At 38.3% G+C, this 17590-nt stretch overlaps 1 protein-coding gene and 1 long non-coding RNA gene across 3 annotated transcripts; one reads left to right on the forward strand and one right to left on the reverse strand.

The window, feature by feature from the left end:
- Positions 1-9852: 9852 nt before the first annotated feature.
- Positions 9853-17372, reverse strand: LOC107771086 (wax ester synthase/diacylglycerol acyltransferase 4). Of its 2 annotated transcripts, XM_016590412.2 has the most exons (6): positions 17076-17372; positions 13988-14566; positions 11891-12259; positions 11669-11753; positions 10946-11083; positions 9853-10177 (listed from the first exon to the last, which is right to left on the reverse strand). In XM_016590412.2, the coding sequence occupies exons 1-5, from the start codon at positions 17268-17270 to the stop codon at positions 10992-10994; spliced, it is 1320 nt and encodes a 439-aa protein (XP_016445898.1). In that variant the 5' UTR covers positions 17271-17372; the 3' UTR covers positions 9853-10177; positions 10946-10991. The 2 variants fall into 2 exon arrangements, with proteins under 2 accessions (XP_016445898.1, XP_016445897.1); XM_016590411.2 differs by lacking the exon at positions 11669-11753.
- On the forward strand, positions 15338-15632 carry LOC107771087 (uncharacterized). The gene is made up of 2 exons (XR_001644742.2): positions 15338-15476; positions 15565-15632. It is a non-coding gene; the product is annotated as an uncharacterized LOC107771087 (long non-coding RNA).
- Positions 17373-17590: the final 218 nt, after the last annotated feature.

Raw genomic sequence — 17590 nt, forward strand, 5'->3', positions numbered from 1 at the left:
ATGAGTTTTTGGTCATGTCATTTGGATTGACTAATGCCCCAGCAGCGTTCATGGAGTTGATGAACCGAGTGTTCAGACCTTATTTGGACTTGTTCGTGATAGTCTTCATTAAAGATATTCTTATATACTCCCGCAGTCAGGAGGAGCATGAGCAGCACCTCAGAGTGGTCCTTCATACCCTAAAGGATAGTCAGTTGTATGCTAAGTTCTCAAAGTGCGAGTTTTGGTTGAGTTCGGTCGTATTCCTGGGTCATGTTGTATCAGCAGCAGGTATTCAGGTAGACCCGAAGAAGATAGAGGCAGTCAAGAACTGGCCTCGACCAGCTTCAGCTACGGATATTCGGAGTTTCCTGGGGTTAGCAGGTTACTACCGTCGGTTCGTGGAGGGGTTTTCATCCATTGCAGCCCCTATGACCAGATTGACCCAGAAGGGTGTCCAGTTCAGGTGGTCGGACGAGTGTGAGGCGAGCTTTCAGAAGCTCAAGACGGCTCTGACTACGGCACCAGTATTGGTTTTGCCCACAGGTTCAGGGCCATATACGGTCTATTGTGATGCGTCTCGTATTGGGCTTGGTGCAGTGTTGATGCAGGAAGGAAAAGTCATTGCTTATGCTTCGAGGCAGTTTAAGATCCACTAGAAGAATTATCCGGTTCATGATCTCGAGTTGGCAGCCATTGTTCATGCCTTGAAGATCTGGAAGCATTACTTATATGGCGTGACGTGTGAGGTTTACACTGATCACAAGAGTCTTCAGTATTTGTTCAAGCAGAAAGAGTTGAATTTGAGGCAGAGGAGGTGGTTAGAGTTGCTAAAGGATTATGATGTTACTATCTTATACCACCCGGGGAAGGCCAATATGGTGGCCGATGCATTGAGCAGGAAGTCCGCCAGCATGGGTAGTCTTGCTTATATTCCAGTCAGCCATAGATCATTTGCTTTGGATGTTCAGGCCTTGGCCAATCGTCTTGTGAGGTTGGATATTTTTGAGCCTAGCAAAGTGTTAGCTTGCACGGTTGCTCGTTCCTCACTATTAGAGCATATCCGCGAGCGGCAGTTTGAGGATCCCTATTTGTGTGTCTTGAGAGACACGGTGCAGCGTGGAGGTGCCAAGAAAGTAACCTTAGATGATGATGGTGTATTGCGATTGCAGGGGCGAGTTTGTGTGCCCAATATTGATGGGATTCGAGAGTTGATCTTCACGGAAGCCCACAGTTATCGGTATTCTGTTCACCCGGGCGCCACGAAGATGTATTAGGATCTGAGGCAGCACTATTGGTGGCTTAAGATGAAGAAAGACATCGTTGCGCATGTGGCTCGGTGTTTGAATTGTCAGCAGGTTAAGTACGAGCATCAAAGACTCGGTGGTCTATTTTAGAGGATTGCACTTCCCGAGTGGAAGTGGGAGAGGATTACGATGGATTTCGTTACTGGACTTCCGTGACTTGGAAAAAGTTTGATGCAGTTTGGGTCATTGTTGATAGGCTGACCAAGTCAGCGCATTTTGTTCCCGTTGCAGCCACCTATTCGTCCGAAAGGTTAGCTGAGATTTATAACAGGGAGATTGTTCGCCTTCATGGGGTGCCGCTATCTATCATTTCGGATCGGGGTACGCAGTTTACCTCGCATTTCTGGAGAGCGGTTCAGCGAGAGTTGGGCACCAGGTTGAGTTGAGTACAACATTTCATCCCCAGACGGACGGTCAGCCCAAGAGGACTATTCAGATTCTTGAGGACATGCTCCGAGCCTGTGTCATTGATTTTGGAGGCTCGTGGGACCAGTTTTTGCCTTTAGCAGAGTTCGCCTACAACAACAGCTACTAGTCTAGCATTCAGATGGCTCTGTATGAGGCGTTGTATGGTAGGCAATGTCGGTCTCCAGTTGGATGGTTTGAGCCGGGAGAGGCTCGATTATTGGGTACGGATCTGGTTCAGGAAGCCTTGGACAAGGTCAGGATTATTCAGGATAGACTTCGTACAGCTCAGTCCAGACAGAAGAGTTATGCAGACCGCAAGGTCAAAGATGTTGCTTTCATGAATGGTGGGCGGGTATTGCTCCGTGTATCGCCTATGAAGAGCGTGATGAGATTTGGGAAGAAGGGCAAGCTCAGCCCTAGGTTCATCGGTCCATTTGAGATTCTTGATCGTGTGGGAGAGGTGGCTTATAGACTTGCCTTGCTACCTAGCTTGTCAGTTGTGCATCCCGTGTTTCATGTATCTATGCTCCGGAAGTATCGCGGAGATCCATCGCATGTGTTAGATTTCAGCACAGTCCAATTGGACAAGGATCTGTCATATGAGGAGGAGCCGGTGGCTATTCTATACCGGCAGGTTCGATAGTTGAGGTCGAAGAGTTTTCCTTCAGTGCGTGTTCAGGGGAGAGGTCAGCCTCCTGAGGCATCGACCTGATAGTCCGAGTCCGATATGCGGATCCGTTATCCTCATTTATTTCCCGACTCAGGTACTTCTTTTTTTTGTCCGTTCGAGGACGAACAGTTATTTTAGAGGTGGAGAATGTGACAACCCGAAGGGTCATCACCGTAGTTCTTCCTTGTTCCGCGCTTTCGAGGCCTTGAAAACCTCGCTTTTAGTTGTCTCGATTGGCATGCGTAGTTCGGGCGCGTAGCCGGAAAGTTTTTATGTTAGAATATGTGAATTATGTGAAACATTTGATGAATTCTGGTATTAATATGCATAATGTTGACTTCGGTCAACATTTTAGGTAAACGGACCCGGACCTGTGATTCGACGGTCCCGGAGGGTCCGTAGAAAAATATGAGACTTGGGCGTGTGCCCGGAATCAAATTCTGAGGTCCCAAGCCCGAGAAATGAATTTTTGAAAGAAATTGTTTTTTCTGAAATTTGATATGAAAATTTGAAATGAAAAGGAGTTAGAAAATATAGGTATCGGGCTCGTATTTTGGTTCCAACGCCCGGTACAAGTCTTAAATATATGTTAAGCACTATCTGTAAAGTTTGGCTAAAAACGGACGTCATATGACGTGTTTCGGACTAAAAATGGAGAATTTGAGTTATGAAAGTTGAAGAAAGAAAATCATGTGTTTGAGGCTTGATCCTATGTATATGATGTTATTTTGGCGATTTGATCGCACGAGTAAGTCCGTAAGATGTTTTTAAGGTTGTGTGCATGTTTGGTTTGGAGCTCCGAGGGCTCGGGTGAGTTTTAAATGGGGCCCGGGAGGTCTTGGACTTAAGAAAATGCAGGTTCAGGTGTTGTAGACACCAGTACGGCCGCGGTCATTTCCGCGCGGCCGCGATGCATTTTTGTGCGGTCCGCGTGGCTGAGTCTGAGGGCTAGGTTTTCAGGTTAACCAGCGCGGTCGCGCACCAAAACAGTGCGGTCTCCGCTGGAAGGGTTCAGAGAAGCCCCAATTTTTCTCCCACTCGGCGCGGCCGCAACACATTTTTGTGCGGTCCGCGCCAGGTCCTCAGAAAGGTATACAAGTTCGGAAAATCTCAGTCATTTTTCACTTTTCAAAAACCCAAAACCTAAGAGGCGATTTTCCCAACAACTTTTCTTTCCAAAACGATTGGTAAGTGATTTCTAACTTAATTTCATTATTCCTTAATGATATGAATTGGGATCGTGTGGCACGCCGTCCACTTGGTTATTAGCCTCAGTTGTCGGTGACATTTTGTGCACTGTGATAAAGATGAAATGGGAACGGGTGGTACGCCTACCACGTGGTATATGGAAATAGGGATCGTGTGGCACGCCGTCCACCTATATATTGTTAAAAGGGATCGTGTGGCACGCCGTCCACCTATATATTGTTAAAAGGGATCGTGTGGCACGCCGTCCACCTATATATTGTTAAAAGGGATCGTGTGGCACGCCGTCCACCTATATATTGTTAAAAGGGATCGTGTGGCACGCCGTCCACCTATATATTGTTAAAAGGGATCGTGTGGCACGCCGTCCACTTATATACTATATTATGGGATCGTGTGGCACGCCGTCCACTTATATATATATATATATATATATATATATATATATATATCATGGGAACCAGAGTTTCTTCTGTTTATTTCCGATACTTCATTTTTACCTGTTATTCCCCGATAGCATGTCCCCTCCTAGCTTTACTTTGTATTATCTTGTTATTGTTTTTTTTCTTGCACTTGTATATATATCTGTACAGGTTAATTGTGGTAGGTCCTGTTTAGCCTCATCACTACTTTGCTAGGGTTAGGCCAGGCACTTACCAGCACAAGGGGTCGGTTGTGCTGATGCTACACTCTGTGCATTTTTGTGCACATATCAGGGAGCAGCTTACAGACCACAGCAGTAGGATTTCTGGGAGCTATCTTCAGTCCAGGGACTCTCGAGGTAGCCTAGCTGGCGTTCGCAAGCCGAAGTCCATTTCCATGTTTTTCGTTTGTTCATCTTGTATCAGACAAACATGAAGTATTTCCTTTCAGACATTGTTTATAGTATTTTGTAGTAGTCCGTGAGCTAGTGATACCAGACCTTGGGTAGTGATGTGTATTAAACTTCCGCACTTTTGGTTTTCAGTTGCTTTAGATTTAAAGTCTTCCACTTAAATTTTGTCTCGTTTATTATATTGTTTGAAAGAAAGCAGGAAAGGTGTTTTAAATATTTGGCTTGCCTAGCTCCGATAGTAGGCGCCATCATGACACCCGATGGTGGGAAATCCGGGTCGTGACATCCCCTAACTTGAGATGTAGCTGCAGCATGGGGAAGCAACCCTGCCTGAGCCAGAGTGGTGTACATGCTCATGAACTGTGCCAGAGTCTCCTGAAGAGCTGGTTTAGTGGTAGCAGTAGGCGTGTCAGGTGCTTGGACTCTGGCTGGAACTGCTAGTGGTACCTCGGCGGCAGCTCGCGCAGGTGCTCTGGCTGCACCACGCGTGTGTCCTCGGCCTCTACCCCGGCCCCGGCCTCTGACTGCTATAGTAGGGGGCGCGGGTGCTTAATCATCTCGGGTTGCACGTGTCCTCACCATCTGTGAGAGAATAGAAGACAGAAGTTTAGTTTGTGATGTCAAAACATCGCACGACAAGGAAATCAAATAAAGCGGAATTTTCCTAACAGTTACATAGCCTCTCATAGATAAGTACAGATGTCTCCGTACCGATCAACGAGACTCTAATAAATCGACTTGTGATCCAAGACTGCTATGAACCTAGAGCTCTGATACCAAATTGTCACGACCCCAGTTCACCCTCCGTGAACCATCGTGACGGCACCTAGTCTTTATGACTAGGTAAGCCTAAGTTGCAGAAGAAAACCAAATTTGCGGAAATAAAACAATTTAAAACAGAAATAATATAATAAAACAGCGTCTAAAGGTGCCGCTCGGCATACAAAATATTACTCACAAAAATATCACTCCCAAAATCCGAAAACCCATGAATCACAAGCTAAGGGATACATAAGAAGCTCTAACTCCAGAATTTGTCTAACAAAAAGGGAAATACTAAAGGGCTATACTATTACAGAAAGATAGAAAGGGACTCCTCGGTCTGCAGACACGGCAGATCTACCTCGAAGTCTCTACAAAAGCACCTCGCCTCAAGGATGATAAGACTGAATGAAAGTACATGGATCTGCACATGCAAAACATGCGCAGAAGGGGCATGAGTACATCACAGAGGTACTCAGTAAGTGCCAAGCCTAACCTCGGTCGGGTGGTGACGAGGAAGGTCATGGCCTTACTAAAGTTAAATAAAATACAAAGTATACAGTGTAAAACAAGGTAGTATAATTAAGTGCAATAGTAAGCAATAACGTAGAATAGAAAGAGTAACAACAACTAGAATAGAGGCAAAATAATCATGGAAAGGAAATACAACTCAACACAGAGATAACAACCGGGGTACCTTCCGGGATACCGTCCTGTACTCCCAATTACATCTATCCAGTGGATCTCTCGGGATACCGTCCCTTAGTCCATCATATATATATCCGGAGGATCTCCCGGGATTCCGTTCCATAGTCCAACTATCAGTGCGTGGGAATCTACTGGAATCCTGATCCGTAGTCCAAAATATAAATACCCAGTACTGGGAGAATCTAGCAGGTGCAGTCCTGTAGTTCCATATAACTGTGCAGGGGGGTCTACCGGAATCCCACAATCGTAGTCCCAAATAAACAGACAAGGGGAATCTACCGGAATCCCACATCCGTAGTCCCAAATAAACAGACAAGGGGGATCTACCGGAATCCCACATCCATAGTCCCAATGTAAATACACAGCAACAACAGAAAAATATTCAGAAATGGCAAATTTCATATTAAGGAAACAAGTAATTCTAGCCTAGCATGCTGCACAAAATTCAAGTAAGACAGTTTGAGCAAATAAAGCAATTAAATCACTTAGACATGTTTTCCTAAGCTAACGGTAGGCTTAATAGTGCGAGTAATAAAACAGGAAAGGAAACATACTAGGAATTGCTTAATGAAAATCGGATTTCCAGCAATTAGCACAAGCATGCACTCGTCACCTCACGTACAAGATATTTCAATTACCAAATATACCAAATCCTAAGGGGAAGGTCCCCCACACAAGGTTAGACTAGCCACTTACCTCGAACCGACTCAAAATCAACCCGAGACCACGTTCTTGCCACGAGTACTCGACTCCAAATGGCCCAAATCTATTCAATTCAATTTCATAATGTAAATAACACTTTAAGTAACTGATTCTACAATTAAATTCTAAGCTAATACGCGAAATTAGGTAAAAATGACCAAAATGCCCCTCGGGCCCACGTCTCGGATGTGTAAAATTTATATTTTCAGAACCCTCGCACTCTCACGAGTTCAGTCATATCAAAATTACAAAAAATCGGACCTCAACTTGTCCCTCAAATCATCACTCAAAGGTCTCCAATTAGACAAGCCCTAACCCCCCAATTACCACTGATTTTCCTTAATTTTTCATGCTTAAATTGATAAAAATCATTCCAATAACGAGTTTATGAACCAAAGACCTTACCCCAATGAACTTCTCTGAAAATCCCTCTTGAAAGTGCTCCACAAGCTTCTTCCCGTTTTGAAAAAAAGATGAAAAATAGCTAAATTTCGCGAAGGCAAGAATTTATATGTTCTGCCCAGCGATTTCCATATTTGCGGCCCTGGGACCGCATCTGCGGTCCGCTTCTGCGGAGCCTAGGTCGCACCTATGACATTTCATTAAAGAGGGACTTTCCGCACCTGTGACTACCTTACCGCAGATGCGGTGCCGCTTCTGCGGTTACCTGACCGCATTTGCGGTTGACTCCCTCATTGCCTCAAACCGCTTCTGCGGTCTCTCCTCCGCTTCTGCGGCGCCGCACCTATGGGACCCAAACCGCAGGTGCGGTTATGACAGAATGAGCGGCTGAAGCTGCAACTTTAACTCCAAAATCTTTCTGTCAACCATCTGAATTCATCCTGAGGCCTCCGGGACCTCAACCAAACATACCAACCAATCCTAAAATATCATTCAAACTTGTTCCAACCTTCGAAACACTCAAAACAACATCAAAGAACCTATTTTCATCAAATTCGAGCCTAAGAATTCCAAAAACTCTAAAAATACGCTTTCGATCAAAAAGTATATCAAACCTCGTCCGAATGACCTGAAATTTTGCACACACGTCACATTCAACACTACGGAGATACTCCAACTTCCGGAATTCCATTCCGATCCTCGGATCAAAATCTCACTATCAGACCGGAAACTTCAAAAAATTCAACTTTCGGCATTTCAAGTCTAAATTAGCTACGGACCTCCAAAACACAATTCGAACATGCCCCTAAGCCCGGAATCACCTAACGGAGCTAAAGGAACCATCAGATTTCCATTCCGAGGCCGTCTTTACACTGTTCCGACTACGATCAACTTCCCAACACCTAAGCTTTCATTTAGGGACTAAGTGTCCCAAAACTCTCCGAAACTCAAAGTCGAACATCCCGGCAAATCAAAATAGCAGAAATAAACTCGGAAAAAGCAGTTAATAGGAGATCGAAGCGTAAATTCTTAAGATGACCGACCGGATCGTCGCAATTAGTAGTAATTACAAAATCTGTGACAATACAACTTACTTCCCCACCAACAAGCAATTTCTTGTCATCAATGTAATAAAGAATGTAGCATGACATTCTAGTAACAAAAGAATATTCTGGTTCCTGATTTAAGTTTTATTCGCATAAAAAAACTATAATTTCTAGTAAAATTCTACTCGTAAGTCGTAATATCTTAATTATTGTTCAGTACTGATCAATCAACTTTAATTTTGTGGTTCGTATCAACCAAGGACATACACACAGACACAGATACACATGCAAGCACGTTCACACACGCAAAGAGACACACGCACGCACGCAGAGGAAGCACCGTTAGACAAATAGATATCTGTTTGCCCTCAAAATCGGATAACAATTGAATTTATACGTAGTTTTAAAGATACGTGATATAAATTAAAAAAATAGATTAATATTGAAATTAATGATAAGAAAATAAACGCAAATCACATAAATTGGAAAGCCTTAGCCTTAGAGTTTGATCACCCTCGAGCCAAGAAATACCTCAACCAATGTCAGAACAGAATAACAAGATAATGAGAGCTTGAAATAACAGTATATTTGTTTTTGGGTATATTACACTGTGTCTTACAAATGATCAAACCTCTTTTATATAGTAGGGGAGTCCTACTCTTGATATAATTCTATAAAGAGTAAAAAATCTCATGATTTGCTAATTAATCGGCCTCTCATTGATACGTGCCGAGATTTTTGCCATGATCTCCAACCGATCGCGAATATTTCGGTCTTCCGTTATTTGGCTCGACAAAGTTCCCTCGATCTTGTTCGGTCCTAGAGTCACGAGCTTAACGATTTTTTGCGCCTTGGTTCGATATAATCCGGGGTCGAGCTTTGACCTGCCACGTTTTAGTCTCGACCGATCATACAATAGACAAATCCGGTTTCTACTGTATACAATATCAAAAGCTAATACGTACATATTCTTGGTTATAGCTTATAGTTAATGCGCGAAATTGGAATAAAGACTATCTTTGTTTTGATGTCATGGATTAGAGAATTCCCTCTTCAAACGGCATGTATTGATATCACAAATCTCGTGTAAAATTTGCAGTGACTATAATTAAACTTTGACTCTTAAACTAGTGTATACGGGCAAAATTGATCTTGTAGTATATCCCGATCTCTGACATGATAGGCCAAGCTCGAGATATGGTGACAAAGGGCTTAGATCGAGGCAGGGATCTCATCAATTCTGAGTCCGGACTATAACATTCGCCTTCAAGGATATCGGGGTCGTTATTCGGAATCGGTCCTGGTCTTGATTAACTTCGAAGAACGTTATCATGTATTCAAGCTCGGCCAACTAAAGGCCGAGATATCCGTGACCGACTGAATATCAAGGCGGAGATCTCGACAATCAATTAATTGGGGAATTTTTACTTTTTATAGAGTTGTACTTAATATAGGACTCCCCTACTATATAAAGGGGGTGTGATTACTTGTAAATGACATTGTGACGCGCATTCCAAGCAACACATTATTTTTTCTCTTTAAGCTTTTATTCAATTGTGTCCTAAGACCGATCGAAGAGCATCTAATTCGAGGGTGATTAATCTCTCAAGACTGTAACTATTCAATTCGTGTGGTTTGAATTTACTTTATCATTGTTTATTTTAATTACAATTTAATTTATCGCTTTGTGTCAAGTTAATCTGCATATCTTTAAAATCACTTACAAATTCAATTATTATCCGATTTTGAGGGTAAATAACTAGTATATAAGAACAATATTTAATTGCGATGCAGTAGAGTATCTCAGCAAGGTCTTAGGAGTAAATAGTGATAACAAAGAAGATACATTTTATAATAACCCGCCCATATTTAAGCTGGTTGGGTGATATATGGAGTTACATTGAACAATTGGTAAACAAGTAGAATGTGCACTTTAATTGAATAGAAAAAGCAGAAGAAGAAAAAAAACGTGTACGAGCTTGTGACGTTGCTCCTATGTTGCCACTGGAGAAGATTTGACTGCAGCTTTAAAAATGGTATCAAAAGCATAGTCAATGCAGGATTTCAACTTGTTTGGATCTATAAAACCTTTCTCCACTACCATTGCAATTCTAAGCTTGTCCACATAACTCACTATTGTCACTGAACAACTCTGCCAAAAACAGAACACACAAATTGCTAAATGGTAAATATTATATTAAATGGCTGTCAAGCAGACACAGAGCAGCAAGAATAAACATAATTAATATCAATTAATGATAGCAAAATGGATAAAGAAAAATAATTATCTATCTATATTATCCACTAAAATATGGGTTGGATAATCAATGAACAACTAACAAATTTAGTAGGCGTTCGGATATAAAGGGCACCCAGTGCGTTTGGACATAAAAATTATAATTTTTGAAAAGTATTTGAAGTTAAGCTAAAAAATTGTATTCGAAATTTAAAATTATTTTTGCACATGCATTTCACTTGAAAAAATGTTATAATTTTGAAAATGGGGAAAAAAATTCTGAAAATTTTGAAGAAGTGGTCTTTTGAAAAACTCATTTTCAAATTTTTTTCCAAAACTGGTAAAATTTCATGGAACAACTTTTTTAAAAAAAACATTTGAGAAAAAGAGAATTTTTTTTGAACAAACAGCGCGTTAGCTTTTACATTTGCAAAAATTCAAATTGGGGTTCCTCAATTTTGGGAAGACTATGAATTCTCCCAAATATGAATATTCGTATTATCAGTCGATTAACTTATTTTCTATCCGTATTAAATATGAATCGGATCAGATATTTTTTTTTTTTTTTACATTACCCGTTTTCAATCTTCTCATATCCGACCAACCCACACCCCCTATTCAATATAGTGATATGATTATTTTTACCGCAATTTTTTTTAAAGGATTAAAAAATAATTAAGGCACCTGTGGAGCACCGGTCACAATAAAATATAGTCCTTTTACAGGATGATTAGCCAAAGCCATCTCTTCCACTGGCCCTATTAGATTTGTCAGTGCCATGCTTGTATTCTTCAATGTTCCATGAATAAATCGAGCTGTTGCCTGAAATTTCAAATTACTTTCAAATGTTTATCTCAACAAATCAAAACCAGAACGTAATAGTGGTATAAGTATCTGATCTTAAAATAGAGGATGTATGCACAATTGAGTCACATTAATTACCATATTGATTAGTGTAAATTACCCAATATTTATGGGGAATCTACACAGTACTACAACGGTCAATCTACACAGTACATCACCACTTAAAATAATTACCGGAAAAATATATACTTTTTATATATTGTAATATATATTCCCTCCGTTCACTTTTACTTATCCAGTCTTCTAAAAATAAATTTTTCACTTTTACTTGTCACTTTTAGCATATCAAGAGAAGACAATTTCTTTTTTCCTGTTATGCTCACAATATTAATTAATCAGTTCAAATCATTTTATCAAATCCATTAAAAATATGCATAAATTAATATGGGTATCATGATAAATTATGCACTTCATTTATTAGTTTTTAAGAGGTACGCAAGTCTAAAGTGAACAAGTAAAAGTGAATGGAGGGAGTAATATACATATATTTTACACATTAATAGTGTATATTTTTTGTATATTTGACTAAAAAAAGGGGACAACCTAGTAAACAAAGCATCCTGCATTCACACAGGGTCCGGGGAGTGTCGCACCCCAAGAATTGTGATTTAGACAGCCGACCCGTGACCTATAGCTCACACCAAGACAACTTTATCATTGCTCCATGGCTTCTCTTCGTATATTTAACTAGCAAATATAATTATTTTTGACTGGACCAGCAAATTATTAAAAGGCCAAGATTTTTCCTTGAGTAAGAGAACATACCTCAGGACCTCTAAGCTTTCTCAAGAAATCAAGCAATTTACTAGTAAGCCAAACAGAAGCAGAATTTCTTTTCCTGTCAATCATTCGATGAGCTTTTTGAACAAAGGCAAGAGGATTAATAGAGGACTGATCACGATTAGCCAAATTAGTTAGCTTAGGTAAAGAGACAGGCAAGAAAGTGAAATGATTTCCCCAAGGCATATCAGAATTAGGCTTGATCATATCATTCACTGACTTGTAACCTCCTAGAGCTCTAGTATTGAACAAAACGAGCGCTGTGCATTTTCCATTGCATGATTCTTGTTTTACTTCTTGCATGTATAATCTCGTACCGTATTCCACTATCCCCGTTATCACATCGTTTATTGTCTGTCACAAATCACATCCAAAAAGATAAAAATGAATCAAAGAGAAAAATTAGTCAGGATTTTCATAAGCGATGTTACAATTTAAAAAAATGGACAAGAGAATAAATTATTATAATGATAAGCGATGTCATTTTCTATATGTATTATATTTTTTTTTTATATAAATATTTTGTGAAAAATTTCCATAAAGCGGTATCCAATGACAATGCATGGAACAAGGTGAATACGCCCCCTGGTAGTATCGATTGGTGCGTAATTTGAAAAAGAATATTTCCTTCATTAATTTTTAATTGTTTACTTTTGACCTTGCATTCCCTCTGTGAAAAGTAATATTAATACCTGTCTTTGGATTAGACAATTAATATTATACTACCTTCTTTTTTAGTCTATTCCAAAACAAATGAAACATTTCTAAATTTAGAAATAATTTAACTTTAAACTCTTTCATTTTATCCATTTATCCTTAATGAGAAGCTTTTATATCCACACAAATGTCATGGCCCCACAAACTTTTCACCCCTTAAGCTTTTAAGATCATAAATTTCAAAAGTCTTTTTCTTTTTTTAAATTTCGTGCTGAGTCAAACTACCTCAATTAATATGAAAGGAAATGATTAATTACTTTCCCTAGAAAAGTACAAACACATGAATGCAGTTCCTTTTTTAAGTGCATTTTACAGGGGAGGCAACCAGCTAGCGGACATTTTGGTAATAAAAGTACAACAGAAATATTCAAGAAGGATGTCCTTTTTGCTATATGTAAAACACTCTAAGGGGTCGTTTGGTTTGAATACGGCTTATGCTTGGATAAATTATGTTGGGATTAGTTCTACTGGGATTAGTTATGTTGGTATAGTTTTTATCCACTGTTGGTATGTTGTATTAAAAATAACAATTGCATAATTTCTAAGAAGAAGATATAAGTTATCCCGACACTAATTATCCCACCCCCTACAAGGTATAAGTTATCCCGATACTAATTTTAATCCCGGAATAACTTATCCCAGGTTTGCTAATCAAATAAAGTATTAAGGTGATATCAAATTTTTTTCTCAACAGTATATCTACTTATACCTCATACCAAACGACCCCTAAAAGGACCAAGTACCGTAGAATAAGGGTGTGCATTTATTCGGATTAAACCAAAATTTTAAAAAAAAAACAAACCGGACCAGGTTATACTCCCTTCGTCTCAAATTATCTACTGTATTTCTCTTTTACACGTACCTTAAGAAGCATTAGTTAGAAGGATGGTTGGCCTATTTTATCTTTATTTATATTTTAAAATATAATCTCTCTTCATTGAATATTTATTTTATTTATGTGTTATCCCCATTTTCAAGAACAATTATTATTAAGGGTAAAATGAGAAAAATATAATTTATTTTGTCTTGAACTTTTAAAATGACAAATAATTTGAGATAACTATTTTTGGAAAGCACGATAAATAATTTGAGACGGAGGGGTATATATTTAACATATATGGAGTATCATTTATGGGAGTTAGAATTTGAGTGTCACTTTACGTCTTGCTTACTATTTGTACTAGAGTATATAAGGCCTCATTCTTAGTCTTTAAACACATACAAAGATTTACTTAAGGAAATAATTTGCATACAACAATATATATTTTGAAGTTATTTTTATACTAGCTAATATTGTATTATATTCTGTTGTAGCAGATAATCAAGAAGTAACATATAAGGATGAAATTAAACGTTTATGCTTACCACGTTCAAACTAGCCTTGATTTGTTTAAGGCAATCAAGCGAAAATGTTTTGGTAGTAACAACAATCGGACGAAATTCAACTCCTTCATCACCAGAATGTATTGCCGTCCGATCATCTTCAACCAAAGTACTCTTCAAAATACTCTCACCAAAATCATACACTGTATTCACAATACCCTTGAAAAATCTAGGCACGACTTTTAAAACACTAAAAGCTTTATCTTTCGAACTTAAAGTTGTTCTTTGACGTGAAGGAAATGTTAAAGGAAGTGAAGGATTATCAACTCTTTGTAAACAAGAAAGAAGAGCTCCCATTAAAGAATAACCATCTCCGAGAGAATGATGAAGTTTAAAAATTACACTTCCAGCTGCATCATTTGTTGGGTATTTGAATATGTGAATTTCCCAAAGTGGTTGATTTTGTGGGAATTGTTCCATTGCTAAGTTTGATATATAGTTGGAGAAACACTCATTGTAGAAATCGAGTGGTTTTTCACTTGGAAATATAGGGGTTTTTATATGGTCTTCGTAGTTCACTTCCACTCTCTTCCATTTCCTTGTTCCTTTCTTTCCTGTCACCTATTTAGAAAAGATAGGAACCTTCATTAACACAATTAAATTCAAAAGAATATGCCTGAATTGATAGTGAAAGTAATTTTTACGCTATGAGGTCCCTTAAAGATAATTACATGGAATTAGTTGTTCATAAAAAGTGGGGTTATTAGTAACTTGTTACAAATAATGCATGTTACCTGCGACTACAAAGAAATAAATTTTTGATCTAATTCGACTTCAAAAAGTAGCTAATGAGATGGTGATTGCATAAGACCGTATAAGGAGGCTAATTACCCAACCCAAAGGCGGCTCAATCAATATGGTGGCCTAAAGCTAAATCTTAATAAAAGGCCTAAGATATATCCAATAAAAATTTTATAGTATATTTTTACCGAGAGTTTGAGAAAAACGCGAGGAATAGCAAAAAAGATTATGCAACTCAAGATTATGCCTAAACTATCCCTATCGTTTGCTAAATGGTTTATAAATATCCTCTGTCCATCTATCCGTCCAAAAATACACACAACGTTAATTCTATTAACAAAAATACTATTGCGACTAACGGCAAAATTGGTGGGTCTTTCATTTAATGACGTGAAGATTTTTAACTGGGCCACATGACAATCTTTGACTGGAACAAAAAATGAATATTATTTCAACTCATTTACCTTATCCGACCCATTTACAAAAATGGGTGGTATCTATTACACTCATTCCCACTCATCTAACCTCCCCTTTCTTCTTCTTCAATCATAAATCCCATCTTTGTACAAATTACAGAATAGAAATGGACCAAATTTACACTAGTAAATGACCAATACAAAGACCCAATATCTAGCAGATATTAATCAATAGGCTTTAGCTTAGGTAAAAAAGAAGCAGAGTTGTTGGGTTTTCGGGGACACTATTGAGATTGATCTCTATTTCAACGCTGGTATGTATTTTCTCTTTGTTTAGTATTTCTTGTTATTTGGATATGAAAATCTTTTCTGGGTTTTTAATATTTTCCTTTTTTTTGACAGGAAGAATTGGTGGTCATTGAATTTTGCATTTGTATTTGTATTGATTTATTAAAGGTGGGATTTTTATCTATTCTTTGTCTTGATCTAAAGAGAATTATTGAGAAATCGATCCTTACTTTAAAGATTTTGAGAAGAACTAGGTGAGAACAGTGAAGAAAAAATATATGCTCAGATCTCACTTTTGACAAAGTTGCCTCTTTTATTTATCAAAAAAGAGATGGGTATTAGGTTATCAGAGATTGGAGTTAAAATTAGAAAAGCTGTAATCTTTCCTATTAAAGTGTGTTATAGGACAGTTTGGAATCATCCATTCCTTGTGTGTATGTTGTGTTTCTTGTCATTTTTGTACACGTCATTTCCTTTTGTGTTTTCATTATTGGTGACTGTCTCGCCTGTTCTTGTTTGCACTGCTCTTCTGCTTGGAACTTTGCTATGACAGTTGTAGGGGTTTAAAGATGGCGTTTATGATTGGAGAAGAAGAAAGGGGGAGGTTAGATGAGTGGGAACAGGTGTGATAGATACCACCTATTTTTGTAAATGGGTCGGATAAGGTAAATGGGTTGAGATAATATTCATTTTTTGTTCCAGTCAAAAATTATCACGTGTCCCAGTTAAAAATTGCCACGTCAGTAAATGAAAGACCCATCAATTCTGCCGTTAGTCGCGGGTGTATTTTTGTTAATAGAATTAACGTCGTGTATTTTTTTTGGACAGATAGATAGACAAAGGGTATTTATAAACCATTTAGCAAATGTTAGGGGTAATTTTGACCCTTTTCCGTTAATTCAATACCCTTGTTATTTGACAGAATAGATAGATGAGCTAGTATGAGGAGAGAAAAAAGAGAATTTGATTTTATAAACAATAACTAAATTAGCTGAAGAAAGAAAAAAATACTGCATATTTTCTTTTGGTCACTTATAGGCTTGACTGCCTCCCAATTAAAACACAAGAGCCTAAAAATATGTAATTTATGTGAAGAAAAATAAACGAACGGGAACAGTTTTAATTATTAGATATAAGTGACTGAATTACTACACCTACAAATGATAAAAATTTAGTTATACAATATAGTAGTATTAATTTTGAGGCCTTAGAATATTGGGGGCCTAAAGCAAGTGCTTGACTTGCTTTAGGCTTGAGCCGGCACTGTCTCAACCCACAACCAATGTGGAACTTCTGACATCCCCTTGCACGCTTAGGACCGAATATATATAGTGTGAACAATATATCATAAGGGCCAAATATCGAGTAACCATAATTAGGATGAGTCTTGCTCTGATAGTATGCAGAAATAGATCTTGGGAATATCTCAACCTCAAAAGCTAGTCATGAGATAAGGATTATCCAAGACCATATAATTAATGAGATCATTATCCATCCCTTGATGTAAGACTTCTAACCATTAAAATATATTAAAATACACTAAACGTAAAATTCTTTGTACTATCGGTATATAAAAGTTAAATCTAAAATAAAAAAACGGAGAAGTATAAGGAAAGAGATAGTACCATGATTGAGGAAAATCGTGGATTTATAGGTACAAAGACATCCTTGAGTAAATTTAATGGCAGTGACTCTTCATATTCAATTGGAATTTTTGATTCCAAGACAGCAATAACACAGAGTGATAAGTTGGAGCTGTTTAAATATTGTGAGCTTGGACTTGCTGGCTCAAATATTTCTTCTTCCAATGGTATGTCCATTTTCTTGGTTAATTCCTCACTATCTTATAAGTCAATAAGACTACTACTCTGTAACACTTAGTTTAGCATTTGGCATGTAAAATCATGTATTTATAGATGCATATGGCAGAGGTTAAGGCTGGCCCTGAAAATGAATATATCCTATTGTGTGAAATAATGATGCATAAGTGGAAAAAGTCTTTTTTGATCGGCTTTAAATTTAATTTTGATGGGGATATTTATTTGCTTTGATTGGACAATTATATTCTTACGTATAAGTTAAGTGCTTTTCGTGGTTTTTGTTCAAAAAAAATATGAGAGAAAACAACATATAAACTCTG

This window comes from Nicotiana tabacum, chromosome 10 (genome assembly GCF_000715075.1).
Source record: "Nicotiana tabacum cultivar K326 chromosome 10, ASM71507v2, whole genome shotgun sequence".
NCBI lineage: Eukaryota > Viridiplantae > Streptophyta > Magnoliopsida > Solanales > Solanaceae > Nicotiana > Nicotiana tabacum.